Source organism: Malaya genurostris, chromosome 2 (assembly GCF_030247185.1).
Source record: "Malaya genurostris strain Urasoe2022 chromosome 2, Malgen_1.1, whole genome shotgun sequence".
NCBI lineage: Eukaryota > Metazoa > Arthropoda > Insecta > Diptera > Culicidae > Malaya > Malaya genurostris.
In genome coordinates, this window is record NC_080571.1 from 177,211,293 (window position 1) to 177,230,350 (window position 19,058).

Sequence of the window (19,058 nt, forward strand, 5' to 3'; positions counted from 1 at the left end):
AGGTCCCCAGCAATGATGAATTTGTTCTGTCGTCGAGTGAGCATAACCAGATCTCACTTCAATAAGGCACACGTACCACCTCGAAGATTGGTTTGTTTGGGGCAGTACGCTGCAATAATGATGATGGGTCCCATCGTCGTTGCAATCTCAATTCCGATGGCTTCTATAAGTTGCAATTTAAAGCAGGAGTGGAGATAAGAAAATTTTTTGATTCACAGTAAATAAAAATAGTTAATGTTGTCATTTCATATCGCATATTTATTGTTGATATTATAATGAAATTTTTAATGAATGGTTGTTGATAAGAGAAATTTTGGCTTTACTTAGAATTTAGAAAGGTCTTCAATTTCATTTCGCACAATTTAAAGCATAATACCAATTCTAGTTATGTTACCCAATTTTTTAATTCACGGTGTTCGGTTTTTTTATTCACAATCGGAAATCTTGATTCACATTTTCATGCGCAAAATGAACTTATTTCCACCTCTGATTTAAAGGCAGACAGAAGCTTGTGCTGAATGGATCGTTTAATGGCAATGGCAATTTTCTCTCCTCTGGTAGTTATCCTGTCGGTCCTGTGAATCCTGTCATTGGAAATAAAAATAGAAATTTCAGGTTTAAGATGAGTTTCAGTTAAAATAGCAATATCGGCATTCTTCTCTTGAAGAAAGTCGGATAATTCAGCAGTTTTGCTCCTGAGTGAGCAAGCAACCAACTACCAACTCATTATATTGCACATTCGATGATGAATTTGCCTAAGGCGTTGATTTGATCTAACCGCAATCTGCATTTTCGTAGTTTTTTTTTTCATTGTTCCAAAAACGACGATCAGTTGAGAATAAGTCACCAGAGTCATCCTTTGCTTGTGGTTGATTATTGCCCCACCCAGAAGGGATTTTGGAGGAAGAATCTTTTTGTGATTCAGCAACTGAATCTTTCGGATTTCTGTGAGGAAGTGGTGCAAATTTGGAATATCCCTCTTCAGTGGGAGCCGTGGGAAATAATTTTCATCCCTCTGTGGAACATTATTGTGCGTTGATTGTTTACGGAACGCCGAATTTTTGTGAACTCAGCACGTTTGGGACACGATTTGCGCCATCACAGTTCACACATTTTACTACGATGTCATCTAGTAGGCAATCGTTGGTATTCTGTGATTCGACACATTTCCCGCACCGACTTTTCCTTGCTCCATGGCCGTAGTTCAAACAGTTCGTGCACTGAGTGACATCCCGATGTACCGGTTTATACTTTTGCCATTCGATGATTATATGGAATAAAGATTTTATCTTTTTTAGTTGACTCATGGTGATGGAGCCCTTCTCCAGATGAACCAGGTACAGTTGATTTCGATAGTTTTTGTCCATATTATGTCGTTTCATTTTAAACACCATCACAGGCTTTAGTCCAGCCTCCGACAGTGCTTGCTTTAGTTCGGCTTCCATCATGTCGGGTAGTCCTCAACCTTCATAGGTTTGTTGGCTGCAATATCGTGTGTGAAGTATTCCGCTTTTGTTTGCTTCAGGTACAATTCCACTGCTCTGTAGTGGTTCAAAGTCGGAACAGTTATTTTGTAGCCTTCAGTACATAAACGGATTGTTGCCTGTAGTCCTTTGCTGATCAGTGTGTTGAAATCCGAGCGTACAGTTGGTGGGAAGCGCTTCAGGTAGAAAGGCGACATTTTCTCCTTCTTCTGCAGTTCCTTTTCGACATCAACTGGCAAATCAGCGTATTGGTTGTTATTCAGCAAACGGTCGTTTACCTGTACATCACTTGGTTTCAGGCGCTTAGCATCTTTTGGATCCTTCTCGGATCTATGGCGCGTTTTACCCATAGCTAGGATAGGTAGACAGCTGCGAATAAAAGATAAAACGAAATCGAAATTAGTCGCAGTATGTTATTCGTCTATCCACATCGAGTGTTAGATGACGAATTTTGAATAACGCTGGTTGGTTTACACGCGTTAAATACGACAACGGTTCAACTACAGGTAGAGTCTTGTTGGCAGCAGCCGTTAAAACGTATAGTCGTGCTGCATGGGAGAGTCCTAGTGCTGGGCCAAGATGGTGAACAAAGGGCGTTTCCCAAGCTCTACCCAGACCACAATATACAACCACAAGAGCTGAGCAGGAGAGTGCAAAGGCGCATCGAAAAAGGAGAGTGCTAAGGCACATAGAAGCAGTAGAGTGCAAAGGCACATCGGTGCAGAAGCATATCGATCTTTAATCTCAAACAAAATTCATTATAGTATATTTTAACCATATGTCACAGGAAATCAACCGTTCAAGATATATCCCTATCCGTGTCAGCTCCTTAAATGTCCCTGACTCAACTTTATTTTTCGACACATCCATGCAGCGCGAAGTGCGTGGAATACCGGATCACCTACGCTCGACGGAAATCCCAAAAATATTTTCACGTAAGTTCAGGCATATTGGCTCTGAGAAAATGTTTTACACGGACGGATCATGAATTGAAGAGGCGACATGGTTTGGTATGTTCAACAATAATGTTTCGGTCTCATTCAGGCTTCAGAACCTGCATCTGTTTATATAGCAAAGTTAGCAGCAGTTCATAATAGCTTGAATGTAATCGTCAAATTATCTCCAAACCATTATTTCCTCTTCACAGATTGTCTTAGTGCAATTGAAGCCATTCGCTCAAACATGACTGGCAAAATTAAACTGTTTTTCTTGGGCAAAATAAAACAGTGCCTGAACTACATATTGAACCATAATTATCAAATCACTATAGTCTGGCTCCCGGCTCTTTTCTCCATTTCTGGCAATGAAAGAGCCGATATTTTAGCCAAGTGTGGTGCTATTGAGGATGATATTTATTTGCTTTCAACGAATTCTATAGCGCATCTCGCTGAACACTTTTCAGCTGGCAAGCTTCTTGGGATTGAGATGATCTGGGTCGGTGGATGCACTCAATTATTCCGAAAATATCGACAACGGCATGGTTCAAAGGACTGGAGTAGGGATTTCATTCGTATGATGTCCAGACTCATGTCCAATCACTGCACGTTAGACGCACATCTCCTTGAATTGGGCTCTCCGAGACTAATCGCTGTGCTTGTGGTGAAGGTTATCCGGATATTGATCATGTCGTTTCCACATGCATGGAGTATCGTGATGTCAGATCTCAACTAATAAATTCTTTGCGTACCCAAGGTAGACTATCCAATGTCCCAGTTCGAGACATTCTTGCTTGTAGTGACCTTCCATTTATGAAACTTCTTTATCATTTCATAAAGACAATTGGAGTTTTAATTTAATAAATGACCCTTTCAAGACTTAGTTCTGATTCCAGCTGCGTCCATAAGTTCAACCAATAGCTAAATTAGAATAGAAATTATGTAATGATACAAACAAGCTCGAAATAGTTTATGAAATTATCAACAAAATGTCTAAAAATAACAGCTTATTTTATAATTTATAGAAGTTATTCATTTGTTTCAAATAATAATGTAGATTTCATAATTAATGACGAATTACCTAATATAATATTTAGGTAATGAGAGAAATATGTTTTAATAAATTAAAAAAAAATTGTGACGATTTTAGAATTATATTAGGATAAGAATTTTATGTACAAGTAATGCTATGGCAAAGAAAAACTTATGTAAACTGCCTAAAGAAATAAACGTATTTATAAAAGGCGGGTGGGTAATGTCACATACATAACTGACATGTTTCTCTTTCATTTCCGAATAAAGATAATCATTCGTATTAGATTGTGTGAATTTTGCAACTTTCATTACTTCGCTTCCAGAAATTTTCCGTTGCATCAATACTGCAGTACGACTAATTGACGGCAAACATATTCTACCAAACAATTTTATTTAACACGGAACAAATAGTTTGTTCAATGTTTATAACTGTTAAAACTCAAAAATTAAACTAGAAATCTGGGGCACGCTCCGAATTCAGCTTCAAATTTTCTGAATCTAGATAAAAAAAATCAGGTCATAAATTTAGTTCTAGAAGTAAGGAACTGAAGTTATTCTTAGAATTTTCCGAATTGCGTTGTACAACTAAATCCTAAACTTTAATTTCAAGTCTTAATATAGGAACTGAATTCAGTTCTAGCATCTAGCCTCAGAAGTCATTAAATTCTGGTAATGAATGCTAAAACTGATTTGATGAATTAAACTCTGGAACTCAATCCAGAAATTAAACTCTGATTTTGAATTCAGTTTTAAAATGAAGGTTCGGAGTTCAGACCTAATATTTAGTTTCAGAATCCAGATCTGAAATTCATATCCTGAATTTTGTTCATGAATTCTGATGATAAAATCCTAAATTCGAATACCTAAATTAGGAATTTCAGTAAATTCAGTTCCAAAATATAGTAAAGAAACCAGTTTCAAAATCCAGAGTTAGGATTCAGTTCTAAGCTTAGAATTCAGGTGGACCAGAATTTAGGTTCTGAGATTAGTTCTTGAAATTAACTTAAAATTCAGTTCTCTGCTACTGGTGGTTGAACCACGACATCCCAAGGCGAAGGAGAGCACCACCTGAGCATTTGAGTTTTTTTCCATCCCGAGGAAGAACCTCGGCACGATGTTCAGTTCCGTCTAACGCACTAGAAAAAATGAACAATTTTCTATTACCCTATTACACTCGGCCAGTGGAACAACGGAACTGATATGTGCCTGACTACCTCAAAACCGCCGTCCTGGTGCGAAAAAGGCAAGCAAAAGTGACGAGTTTTCCTCATTGTTTTAAAAAGTTTGAGAAAACATAGTTTTTGAGTTGTTAATGGTTATTTTACGCTGATGAAAATTTAATCACAAATTCCTGATTATATTTCTGATAGCATGGAGAAAAAAATATGTGGTTGTGTTAGGTATAACAAGAGATATTCACGATCAAAAACTTATCACTCTCCCAGAGGGTAAATTTTGAAAAGGCGCCCCATAGTAAAGTCGTATTCACGCCAAAAAAAAAATAAATCTCGTTTTCCAGTAATTTCAGTTTTTTGTGTGAACTGTATTGAAAAAATGCCAAATAAATATAAATCAACGATAAGGTTTATCAAAACTGCAAACTAAATGATATATTACTGTATTTACAAATCTGTTCTTACCTGGTTGAAATACTTCGTATCTTAATTTAGTTACAACGTCTGATACAAAATTAGAATCTGCATTGGCAAAAAAAGGCACTGAAGCAACCAAAGATCTGTGAATAAATTTTAGAAATTATGCACAGGATTTTGTATTACATATTTTAGTTCACATACCTACAATTGTAGTTTATCACATCTTCTCTAAGTTTTTCGCTGAGTTCGCCTAGAATACATTCTTCATCAAAAAATTTTCCTTGATATCTGTGTTCAAAGTATTCTGTTATTCTTTGTCTCATATCCCTGGGTAATTTCCTGTATGCCATATATTCTTCAACTTGCTTTACCTATAAAAGCATGAATGAAAATGCACAACATTTAGAAGTTAAATCCACAGATAGCGATATACCTTTTCCCGATACTGGCGTCTACTAGAATCCAAGCTTTGAATCAAGTTGGTTGCATGCCCAAGGAACAAAGCGTAACATGTTGCTCCAGATATCATAGAGAGCATTGTTAACCACATATCCGTTAGTGATTGTGGGGGAAACCTACAAACAATTTCAAGTCAATTCGATTATAGTAAAACAATATAAAGCATATGATATTACCTTCCATATCCTATACATAGCATGTGAGACATTGCTTTAAATAAAGCCCAGGAATACTGTTCCAACCAGTAGGCCTCCTGAAAAATTAACACAAAAATAAACAAATATATATATATATATATATATATATATATATATATATATATATATATATATATATATATATATATATATATATATATATATATATATATATATATATATATATATATATGTATATATATATATATATATATATATATATATATATATATATATATATATATATATATATATATATATATATATATATATATATATATATATATATATATATATATATATATATATATATATATAGTTATGGACGAGCCCGAATAAAATATAGCCCGTACGCATAGACGTCACAAAAGTACGCGCCAGCAGTAAGACGCCAATGTATCCAATGCGTGGAGATGTCAACCACCCTGTTACCAATTACCGAACCGCAGACATTGCAGCAGACATCCGGCCATTGTGGTTACATCAGCAAAGAACCATTAGTAATTGCATCAGCCGAAACCACCACGCCGCATCGACGTCTTCGACATGTTCGGACAGGATAACCGCTGATACAATAGTTTAGGGCTAGGTAGTCAGCTCTAACGAACATTCAGGCAAGACAAGCGAGTCAGTTGGATTCGAGAGTTCAGTTGTGGAAAACAAATGTAACGTGAACTGTAATGTTTTTTAAAAACACTTGAAAAAAAAGTACACAAGTGGCGCAGTCGTACGGCTCGTTCTACGATTTAGTGAAGAAACTCTAACTAGTGAAATGAAAGTTTACTATTATAACAAAAACCCAACACGTGGAACTTTTGTTTTAAATTCAAACTAACAAACTAGTGTTCAACACGCAACGTTGGCCGATTTGTGTTGTGATCAAATTTAAAGCTTGGAGCAAGGAGTCGGTGCGCTCCAAATGGAAAATAGCACCTTACAACAGCGGCAGCAACAACTGCAACAACAACAACGGCAAGCCCCCATAATGGAGGAACGCCGCACTGGCATCTTTAGAATTTTTTACCCAATTCGGATGATTTCATCATTCGACGGGAATAAAAAACAATTGACTCATTGGCTAGACACAGCCAGAAGAGCTTTAAATTTATGCCGAACAAAACCGAAGGCAAAGCCCGAGACATGATATGCAAGGATGGCTTTTATCGTATCAAAGAACGTTCGCTGGCAACTCTTCAACGATTGAATCAGTGCCATCAAAGAGAGTTAGAAATCATCGCAACAACAAAACCCGCCATGGCTCATTTAACATAGAATCGACACCAGTGCGAGAGCGAATTTCTCTCGATGACATTTCTGAGAATCAAAGGTTGGCACGCCGCTGTGGGGATCTTATCTGAAGCAACAAACGGTCGCTTATTCTCGTTTTGCGATCCGATTCTATACAGGCAGTTAATAATTGCGATAGAATCATTTTACTATTGCCGCTTATTCCAACTATGTGCATGTAATCTTTGTAAAAGTTGCGTCTATGAAAATGTATGTGAATGCTCCACACAAAGGTTTTGAAATATTGCTACCTAGTATGAGAATCAACAAGTTGAATCATCGACTCGATTTTCTGCGATAATTGTCAACTTGCGATTCTCTCTTGGGAAATTCCACACAGCAACGATCATTATCAGACTGTAATTTTTTCAAGGGCCGAGAAATACTCAGAGCATGAAGTGGAGCGAAGGAATGTAGAACAATTCTCTCGCGGTTCATGCATTGAGAGACTCGAGTTCTTGTAGCATCTTCTACCGGATTGAAAATGTTGTATACAATATAGATAGCAATATAGCAGCTTCTGTGAAATTTTCGGCAATCACCAACACTGCATGATATGTGTAAATGGAAACCCTACTACCTTCGAGACATCTTACACAGTGCCCTTGATGATCGCAATAACATTGCGTCTTATCAGACACAACTCTGGTCATTGAAAATGACCGAATCTTTACATATTTATTACAAACACACGAAAAAATTATAGTTAACATGAAATCTCTAGCGACGCGAAATCAAACAATAAACCAGATTCTAGGACAAGAATGTTTCGCTGCTCTTATAAATGGACTCAGTAAACCATATTTCAGATATGCTTAAATGATGGTTGATTTAGAGAATGCCTATGCATTCTTGTGTAGATTCCAAAATGCAGAGAAAACTAAAACACACACCCAAGCAGCGTTCGAGCAACAACCTAATTTCAACAAAATTTTAAGGCTTTTATTAAATCATGCAACAAATACCCGGAAGCACAATCTTCAACTCGACACAATAGTTCAGCTGGCAAAAAACGACACCAGGTGGAAATAGACCCATCGTTGCGCTCTAACGGAATTTACAATTACGATGCCGAGCAGGAAAACAACGAATTGGATATAAGCGACACCGAAGAAGAAGTAGAAGCAAGAATCAAGTGTAAATTTTCAAATTCCCTTTCCTCACAACGCGCTGACCTGTATGCAATAACTGGACCCTATGTAACAGTTAAACTCTTTGGCAAAGGCGCAAAATTACTAGTAGAGAGTTTTTCAAACAAAAATTTTATTACTCTCTGTCTGATCCCGAAATCAAAACAAGGAAAAGGCAAAGCCATTCGAATCTCGAACACTTCAGGGCAACATTCCGCTGATAAAAAAATTATTGCGACCCTCTTTGATCTGAAACAAAAAGTTCATTTTTACCTTTTAAATTATGATACATTTTTCGACGGTATCATTAGTTATGAAACACTCTCCGATTTAGAAGCACTTATTGACGTGAGCAATAAATTAGTTCTCCCATAACAAACACTTGCCATGCAAATCAGGAAATTAGGTCCACCGCAGATCACACTGACTGAAAGTTCGACTAGAAATATTAAACTCCCCGTTTCTCCAGACAGTGGCAACGTTTACCTTCCTAATGATAGAAAAATAGATAATGCAGTAATCCAATCAGGAAATTTGGCCAAACTGTGACATTTCATTGGACGCATACGGCAGAAACACTACACAGGTAGCAGAGTTAAAAAACATAAACTTAAATCACCTTCATCAAATATCTCACACACCCTACGAAGAACTAGAAACAATGATTAGAAGTCAGCATCGAAGACTCAGAGGAAAAACCCGCTTTATTGAAAACCCTTTTTAAATATTCCAAAATCCTTCACAAAGATTCAGAAAAATTGTCTTGCACTTTCACAATCCAACATCGAATTGAAACAGTTGACGATATTCCAGGTTCACAAAGCTGGAGTCGAGAAGCAAGTAAACGAAATGTTGGAAGATGGAATTATCCCGAATTCCATCTCACCATGGACATCTCCAATTTGGATCGTTGCAAAAAAACTTGATGCTAGCGAAAAATGAAATGCGCATTGTCATAGATTACCGCAGATTATATGATAAAATCGTGGATAACAAATTTCCAGTTCCACGAATCGAGGAACTACTCGATAGGCTTGGTCGTAATACCTACTTCACTACTTTAGATCTAAAATCTGGATTCCACCAGATTCAAGTCCATCCCAAGGACAGGCCGAAAACCGCTTTCAGTACGGACCAAGGACATTTTGAATTCATTCGCATGCCCTTCTGTCTTAAAAACGCGCCAGCAACTTTCCAGCGCGTAATGAATCACATTCTTGGAAATTTAATCGGAAAGTGTTGTGTAGTCTATGTAGATGACATCATAATCTTTGGTAATTCACTTCAGCAACATCTCAACAATTTAAACAAAGTTCTTCAAACACTCGCTCAAGCTAATCTAAAAATTCAGCTAGACAAATTTGAGTTCCTTCAGTTATAATGTGAGTTTTTAGGCCATATAATAACCCAAGACGGCATTCGGCCAAATCCGAATAAAATTGAATAAAATTCTAGGTTGGCCAATTCCAAAGACCACTACTCAAATCAAAGGATTCTTAGGTTTGCTTGGATATTACAGGAAATTTATTCGCGAATTCGCGAAACTACCTAAACCTTTAACGAAATGTTTAAAAAAGGATGAAAAAATTATTCATAACGAACAATTCATTAACTGCTTCAATGATCGTAAACGATTACTGACAACCGACCCCATTTAAAATATCCTGATTTTAACAAGAAAGAACAGCCTATGGCATACGCATCAAGAACTTTGAATGAAGCAGAATGCAACTGTTCTGGTACTGAGAATGAATTGTTAGCCATTGTTTGGGAAACAAAACATATCAGACCGTACAAATATGGAACCCGTTTTGAAATAGATGATGAAGATGATGGTCCCATCTCATACTCCTACCAAGGTTTGAGCAGAACGAGTTATCTAAATGATAATTAATATTTTGCACATATCTTAACCAGTAGACAAAAGAAAATGATCTGATCAATTTAGCAGGTATTGATTCTTCTTCGAAAGAACGGCTGACCACAAATAACATTCAAAAATTTCGGATTTACTATCCAGAATTAATCAAGAAAATTCCCAACCCGGGATGATCCTTGATCACATCAGGTAATGAACCCGATATCTCTACCAGTATCAGACTGTAATTCACCTGGCCCCTCCCGCCGGACCAGTTCATCGCTACAAACATTAGCTACGATGAAGTAACGTAACTGCGGATAAGTAGAGCCAAGCCCAATTCCAGCAACAACTGTCGATCCCAATTAGTTTCCAAATCTATTCCTTAAATTACTAATGAATCCTTTCGATCAAGGTCTAGAGCAAACTTAAAACACTGAATGCTAAGACTCTTCGGAAAGCCCTATCCGCTTTCCAAATAGTCACTACCTGCTTCGCGCGCGAGGCTCAAACGTTTTAGACTGCTCATTATTTCTAACTCTTAAACAAACTAAAATCCATCAACATCATACCGAACACAGTGACTTAATAAGTCTCACAAAAATATATATAATCAAACCTGTTTTAATCCACCTAGTGGTGTAATGATGCCTTTCTCATGTACATATAATATTGTGGAATTCCATTCAACATTTTTCTCTTCGATTTTTGAAACAAACCAAGAGATTGTTTGTGCATAACATACAGAACCAGGTTTTGAGACCAGTTTAAAAATTTTTTTACGTTTTTTGTTTCGCCGGTTTAAATGACGGTGTATAATATTGAGCACACTTTACCCTATAACTAAGGAAACGGAAGTCGGATCCGGATGATATTCAGGAATTCCGTACGGGACCACGAGACCTTTCATTTGAATCTAAGATTGTGGAAATCGGTCAAACCATCGCTGAGAAAAGTGAGTGAGATCCATTTTTTTTATATATGACCACTATTTCCGGTACTTCCGGAACCGGATACCGGAAACCAGGATAGCCGGAATCGGTTTGTTTAGTTGCCTACTGATAATGACTATCGATTTGTGAAGTTTTGAGACCGGTTAAGAAAATTTTTTACGTGTTTTGTTTTGCCGGTTTAAGTGACGGTGTACAATATTGAACACACTTTACCCTATAATTTCGGAACCGGAAGTCGGATCCGGATGATATTCAGGAATTCCGTACGGGACCACGAGACCTTTCATTTGAATCTAAGTTTGTGAAAATCAATCGAACCATAGCTGAGAAAAGTGAGTGAGATCCATTTTGGTACTTCCGGTACTTCCGGAACCGGATACCGGGGACCAGGATAGCCGGAATCGGTTTGTTTTGTTGCCTACTGATAATGACTATCGATATGTGTAGGTTTGAGACCAGTTTATAATTTTTTTTACGTTTTTTGTTTCGCCGGTTTAAATGACGGTGTACAATATTGAACACACTTTACCCTATAATTCCGGAACCGGAAGTCGGATGCGGATGAAACTCAGGAATTCTGTATGGGACCACAAGACCTTTCATTTGAATCTAAGTTTGTGGAAATCGGTCAAACCATCGCTGAGAAAAGTGAGTGAGATCCATTTTGGTATACATGACTACTATTTCCGGTACTTCCGGAACCGGATACCGGGAACCAGGATAGCCGGAATCGGTTTGTTTAGTTGCCTACTGATAATGACTATCGATTTGTGAAGTATTGAGACCTGTTTAGAAAATTTTTTACGTGTTTTGCCTTTCTCATATAGAAAGGTTATGCAATCACTTGAAAAACCGAGTAGTGAAAATTTGCCCGGAGGGCCACATGTCATATACCATTCGACTCAGTTCGTCGAGTTGAGCAATGTCTGTGTGTGTGTGTATGTATGTGTGTGCGTGTGTGTATATGTGTCAAATAATCTCACAAGGTTTTCTCGGAGATGGCTGAACCGATTTTGACAAATTTAGATTCAAATGAAAGGTCTCGTGGTCCCATACGGAATTCCTGAATTTCATCCGGATCCGACTTCCGGTTCCGGAATTATAGGGTAAAGTGTGTTCAATATTGTACACCGTCATTTAAACCGGCGAAACAAAAAACGTAAAAAAATTTATAAACTGGTCTCAAACCTACACATATCGATAGTCATTATCAGTAGGCAACAAAACAAACCGATTCCGGCTATCCTGGTTCCCGGTATCCGGTTCCGGAAGTACCGGAAATAGTGGTCGTATATACCAATATGGATCTCACTCACTTTTCTCAGCGACGACTTGACCGATTTCCACAAACTTAATTCAAATAAAAGGTCTTCCGGTCCCATACGGAATTCCTGAATTTCATCCGGATCAGAGTTCCGGTTCCGGAGTTATAGGGTAAAGTGTGTTCAATATTGCACACCGTCACTTAAACCGGCAAAACAAAACACGTAAAACATTTCTAGACAGGTCTCAAAACAACACAAATCGATAGTCACGATCAGTAGGCAACTAAACAAATCGATTCCGGCTATCCTGGTTCCTGGTATCCGGTTCCGGAAGTACCGGAAATAGTGGTCATATATCCCAAAATGAATCGCACTCACTTTTCTCAGCGACGGATTGACCGATTCCCACGAACTTAGATTCAAATGAAAGGTCTTCCGGTCCCATATGGAATTCCTGAATTTCATCCGGATCAGATTTCCGGTTCCGGAGTTATAGGGTAAAGTGTGTTCAATATTGTACAGCGTCACTTAAACCGGCGAAACAAAACACGTAAAAAATTTTCTAAACTTGTCTCAAAACAACACAAATCGATAGTCACGATCAGTAGGCAACTAAACAAACCGATTCCGGCTATCCTGGTTCCTAGTATCCGGTTCCGGAAGTACCGGAAATAGTGGTCATATATACCAAAATGGATCTCACTCACTTTTCTCAGCGACCGATTTCCACAAACTTAGATTCAAATGAAAGGTCTTCCGGTCCCATATGGTATTCCTGAGTTTCATCCGGATCAGTGTGCCGATTCCGGATTTATATTGTAAAATGTGTTCAATATTGTACACCGTCACTTAAACCGGCGAAACAAAAAACGTAAAAAAAATTCTAAACTGGTCTCAAAGCAACACAAATCGATAGTCATGATCAGTAGGATTCAAATAAAAGGTCTTCCGGTCCCACACGGAATTCCTGAATTTCATCCGGATCAAACTTCCGGTTCCGGAGTTACATGGTAAAATGTGTTCAATATTGTACACCGTCACTTAAACCGGCGAAACAAACAACGTAAAAAAATTTCTAAACTGGTCTCAAAAAAACACAAATCGATAGTCGTGAACAGTAGGCAACTAAGCAAACCGATTCCGGCTATCCTGGTTCCCGGTTTCCGGTTCCGGAAGTACCGGAAATAGTGGTCATATATATCAACATGGATCTCACTCACGTTTCTCAGCGACAGTTCGACCGATTTCCACAAACTTAGATTCAAATGAAAGGTCTCCCGGTCCTTTACGGAATTCCTGAATTTCATCTGGATCAGAGTTTCGGTTCCGGAGTTATAGGGTAAAGTGTGTTCAATACTGTACACCGTCACTTAAACCGGCGAAACAAAAAACTTAAAAAAATTTCTAAACTGGTCTCAAAACAACACAAATCGATAGTCACGATCATAAGGCAACTAAACAAACCGATTCCGGGTATCCTGGTTCCCGGTATCCGGTTCCGGAAGTACTGGAAATAGTGGTCGTATATACCAAAATGGATATCACTCACTCTTCTCAGCGACGGTTTGACCGATTTCCACAAACTTAGATTCAAATGAAAGGTCTTTCGGTCCCATACGGAATTCCTGAATTTCATCCGGATCACAGTTCCGGTTCCAGAGTTATAGGGTGAAGTGTGTTCAATATTGTACGCCGTCATTTAAACTGGCGGAACAAAATCCGTAAAAAATGTTATAAACTATACTCTCTTTCATGGAATATCTGAGTTTCAACCGGATCTGTCATCCGGTTCGGAAGTTATGGAGTGTGTTAAATATTGTACAACGTCACTTAAATTGGCGAAACAAAAACCGTAAAAAATGTTGTAAACTGGACGCAAAACCGTTATTCAAAATCTTAGGGTCAACTGAAAGGTCTTATGGTCCCACCAAAAATTACTGCATATTTTACAAGATACAAGAGAAATTTAAATCGTCCTTTAGAGTATGATGGAAAAATCGTATAAAATCTTCAAAATTTGAATAAAAACTAGTGAAGTTTGTACGTCATGTTAGTTGGTGGCCATGCGAACTGACTTCGATTATATCGGTGTTCAGGTGCATATAATAGTGAACCCACTTCATTTTCTTGAGGATGACCAACGCAATCAAAGCACGGTTTTATATTGTATGTTATACTAGTTAATGCACAAACAATCTCTTGGTTTTATTCAAAAATCTGAATGAAACAGTGCTTTGCTCGCGTAGGCCATACATAAGAAAACGAGATGGGTTCACCATTATATGCACCCGAACACCGATATAATCGAAGTCAGTTCGCATGGCCACCAACTAACATGACGTACAAACTTTACTAGTTTTTATTCAAATTTTGAAGATTTTATACGATTTTTCCATCATACTCTAAAGGACGATTTAAATTTCTCTTGTATCTTGTAAAATATGCAGTAATTTTTAGTGGGACCATAAGACCTTTCAGTTGACCCTAAGATTTTAAATAACGGTTTTGCGTCCAGTTTACAACATTTTTTACGGTTTTTGTTACGCCAATTTAAGTGACGGTGTACAATATTTAACACACCCCATAACTTCCGAACCGGATGACAGATCCGGATGAAACTCAGATATTCCATGAAACTCAGATGGAACCATGAGACCTTTCATTTCAATCTAAGTTTGTGGAAATCGGTCAAACCATCGCTGAGGAAAGTGAGTGAGGTCGATTTTGGAATATATAACCACTATTTCCGGTACTTATGGAACCGGAAACTGAAAACCAGGACAGCCGGAATCGGTTTTTTAGTTGCCTACTGATAATGACTACCGATTTGTTTTTGAGACCAGTTTGAACATTTTTTCACGTGCTTTGTTTCGCTGGTTTAAGAGACGGTGTACAACATTGAACACACTTTACCCTACAACTCCGAAACCGGAAGTCGGATCCAGATGAAATTCAGAAATTCTGTATGGGACCGTGAGACCTTTCATTTTAATCTAGGTTAATGGAAACCGGTCAAACCATCGCTCAGAAAAGTAAGGGAGGTCCATTTTGAAATATATGACCTGTATTTCCGGGGCTTCCGGAACCGGAGACCGGGAACCAGGATAGCCGGAATCGGTTTGTTTAGTTGCCTACTGATAATGGCTATCGATTTTTGTAGTTTTGAGACCAGTTTAGACATATTTTTACGTGTTTTGTTTCACCAGTTTAAGTGACGACAATATTGAACACACTTTACCCTATAACTCCGGAACCGGAAGTCGAATCCGGATGAAATTCAGGATTTCCGTATAGAACCGTGAGACCTCATATTTGAATCTAAGTTTGTCAATAATTTTTCCATCTCTGAGAAAACCTAGTGACACATATACACACGTACACATACACACACACAGACATTGCTTAACTCGATGAACTGAGTGGAATGGTATCTGTCAATTTTTACTAGTCGGTTTTTTCAAATGATTGCATAACCTTTATATATGAGAAAGGCAAAAAGGAACATTAAACACAAATGCGGACGCACTTTCTTGTATCGAACCTTAAACAGAACAGTAAACAGAAGTAAACGCATTCTTCTTCTCCAGTGACGACATGACACAACACTATGCGGATATCGACGATAGCGACCTTATCCCATCAACACTTAGGCCTCTAAACGATTTCAGATTTCTGCAAGGAGCGAACGAGGATAGCCAAGAATCTCTAACCTTATTTAGAAACTATCACAGAACTATTATCAAATAGACCAATTTCGGTACCGCCTCATTGATCAACATTTTGAAGGAATACGCCACAAATAAGTGCACTACCGGCATTTATTGTAGCGAAAAGATACTGTGTTTGCAAACAATATACAAGAACTATTTTTCTAGAACGAAGACACTTCAAATATTCTGGACGCAACAATTGCTAGAAACATAATTGACGAACTTGAACAAGACCCAATAACCCAAAGACAACACAATGCAACATAAAGGCATTACCAAAACTTAATCCCACAGTTACGTACCCAGAGGGGGGGCCCAAGGAGTCTGGGCCCCTCCCGAAATCAGAAAAAGATATATAATTATTTAGAAAGTCTCAGACAATAATGTAATACAATAACAGTTCCAGTGGAGAAGTTTAAAGTGTACGTTAAAAACACTCGTAAAAGGCACACCGAGAATAAGCTACATAAGCAATCTTCAGTAACATTATTTTTTTATCTTTGGGCCCCTCCCGAAACGAAATCCTGGGTACGGGCCCGTATAAACAACAATATAAATTAATAGCAACACCTAAAAAACCGTTGCAAATTGATACATATGGACATTTTCACCATCAATGACAAACATTATCTAACTTTAAGCTATAAGTTTTCAAGACTAACAATGGCGATCCCTTTAAGGACGCACAACGCTATACACATACTTGAAGCTATAACTCACTTCCTTTCAAACATAAGAAAACCTTTCCTTCTCGTCATGGACCAAGAAGCATCATTCACTTCAACAACAATAAAAGTGTTCCTTGATGAAAATGATCTTGAGTACCATTATATAAGTGTTGGACAGTCCTCTTTCAACGGAACGGTTGAAATTGTTCACAGAACGTTGAAAGAACTACATAACATTTCGAGTATTAGCGAAAACAACAAAGATTTGACGGAAACAGCAAAAATTAATTTGGCAGTCTCCATTTATAATGAATCGATACACTCGCAAACAAAATTAACCCCTAAAGAACTATTTTTTGACTATACAAATGAGGAAACGGTACCCGAAGATTTAGAGGAAAGAATTAGACAAACCTGTTTTAATCCACCTAGTGGTGTAATGATGCCTTTCTCATATCAAACATACTTTCATATATAATACTGGGATTCTTGAAAGAATAACCGAAATCGGTTTGTTTGACCGTTTACTGATAAAAACTATCAATTGGAAAAGATTTGAGGTCGATTCAGAAAATTTTTAAGGTTTTTCCCCATTTTCAGTGATGGTATACAATTTTTAACACACTTTACCCTATATTTCCGGATCCGGAAGTCGGATCCGCATGAAATTCAGGAATTACGTATGGGACCACAGGACCTGTCATTTGAATCTAAGTTTGTGAAAATCGGTCGTGCCATCTATGAGAAAAGTTAGAATACATATTTTCTTTTTTTGCACATTTTACCCCATAACTCCCGAACCGGAAGTCGGATCTAAATAATATTCTGAAATTTTTTATGGGACCTGAAGGCCTTTCATTTGAACCTAAGTTTGTAAAAATAGGTTCAGTCATCTCTGAGAAAAGTTAGTGCACTTATTTTCACAATTTTTTGCACATTTTACCCCATAATTCCGGGACCGGAAGTCGGATCCAAATAATATTCAGGAATTTTGTATGGGACCGCAAGACTTTTCATTTGAATCTAAGTTTGTGAAAATCGGTCGCGCCATCTATGAGAAAAGTTAGAATACATATTTTCTTTTTTCTGCATATTTTACCCCATAACTCCCGAACCGGAAGTCGGATCCAAGTAATATCCAGGAAGGATCCAAATAATATCCAGGACCTCAAGACCTTTCATTTGAACCTAAGTTTGTGAAAATCGGATCTCTGAGAAAAGTTAGTGCACTTATTTTCACTATTTTTTGCACATTTTACCCCAGAATTCCGGAACCGGAAGTCGAATCCAAATAATATTCAGGAATTTTGTATGGGATCACAAGACCTTTCATTTGAATCATAGTTTGGGAAAATCGGTGTAGCCATCTCCGAGAAAAGTTAGTGCACTTATTTTCACAATTTTTTGCACATTTTACCTTATAACTCCGGAACCGGAAGTCGGATCCAAATAATATTCAGGAATTTTGTATGAGACCATGAGACCTTTCATTTGAATCTAATTTTGTGAAAATCGGTCGCGCCATCTATGAGAAAAGTTAGAACACATATTTTGATTTTTTGCACATTTTACCCCATAACTCCGGAAACATAAGTCGGATCCAAATAATATTCAGGATTTTTTATGGGACCACAAGACCTTTCATTTATATCTTAATTTGTGAAAATCGGTTCAGCCATCTCCGAGAAAAGTTAGTGCACTTATTTTCACAATTTTTTGCACATTTTACCCCATAATTCCGGAACCGGAAGTCGAATCCAAATAATATTCAGGGATTTTGTATGGGACCATGAGACCTTTCATTTGAATCTAAGTTTGTGAAAATCGGTTCAGCCATCTCCGAGAAAAGTTAGTGCAAAAAAACGTTACATACACACAAACGCACATACACACACATACACACACACACATACACACACACACATACACACACAGACATTTTGCGTACTCGACGAACTGAGTCGAATGGTATATGACACTCTGCCCTCCGGGCCTCGGTCTGAAAATCGGTTTTCACAGTGATTGCATAACCTTTCTATATGAGAAAGGCAAAAAGAGACATTCTACAGAATCTTTTCTGAAAAATATGAACAAAAGAAGCTCAAAGATTTAGAAAAACTCAACAAGAACAGAGAAGAGCCTGAACATTTCTCCTTAAATGACACGATCTTCGAGAGAAAACGCAATAATTTGAAGCACCAACCTCGATATTAGGAACTAAAAGTAACAGAAAATAGGGAAACTAACATAATTCACGAGAGCGGAAGAAAAATCCACAAAACTAAATTGAAACGAAAACGAAATATTTTAAATAACCATAATTTAAACTCCCATTATTTTTCTTCAATTCAATATTTCTTTACAGCTGGAATATGACACCCAGCGTTACTTTAATTTATTGTTGCATCATTCTTTCGTGGTGTGATTTCATCAGTCCCTCTTACATAGAAATACTCGAAATAAACCACAATCCAGGCATCGT

The 19,058-nt window shown here is 37.6% G+C and overlaps 1 protein-coding gene across 3 annotated transcripts in view; it reads right to left on the minus strand.

Annotated features, from left to right (window-relative positions):
- The window catches only part of LOC131427598 (potassium/sodium hyperpolarization-activated cyclic nucleotide-gated channel 2), a 1,904,453-nt gene that overhangs the window by 518,892 nt on the left and 1,366,503 nt on the right, over nucleotides 1-19,058 (minus strand). For all 3 annotated transcript variants that reach the window (XM_058590944.1, XM_058590943.1, XM_058590945.1), the window contains 4 exons: nucleotides 5,685-5,761; nucleotides 5,483-5,624; nucleotides 5,251-5,420; nucleotides 5,095-5,189 (listed from right to left, as the gene is read on the minus strand). In XM_058590944.1, coding sequence (XP_058446927.1) covers nucleotides 5,095-5,189; nucleotides 5,251-5,420; nucleotides 5,483-5,624; nucleotides 5,685-5,761 — 484 coding nt within the window. The remainder of the gene's footprint in view (nucleotides 1-5,094; nucleotides 5,190-5,250; nucleotides 5,421-5,482; nucleotides 5,625-5,684; nucleotides 5,762-19,058) is intronic.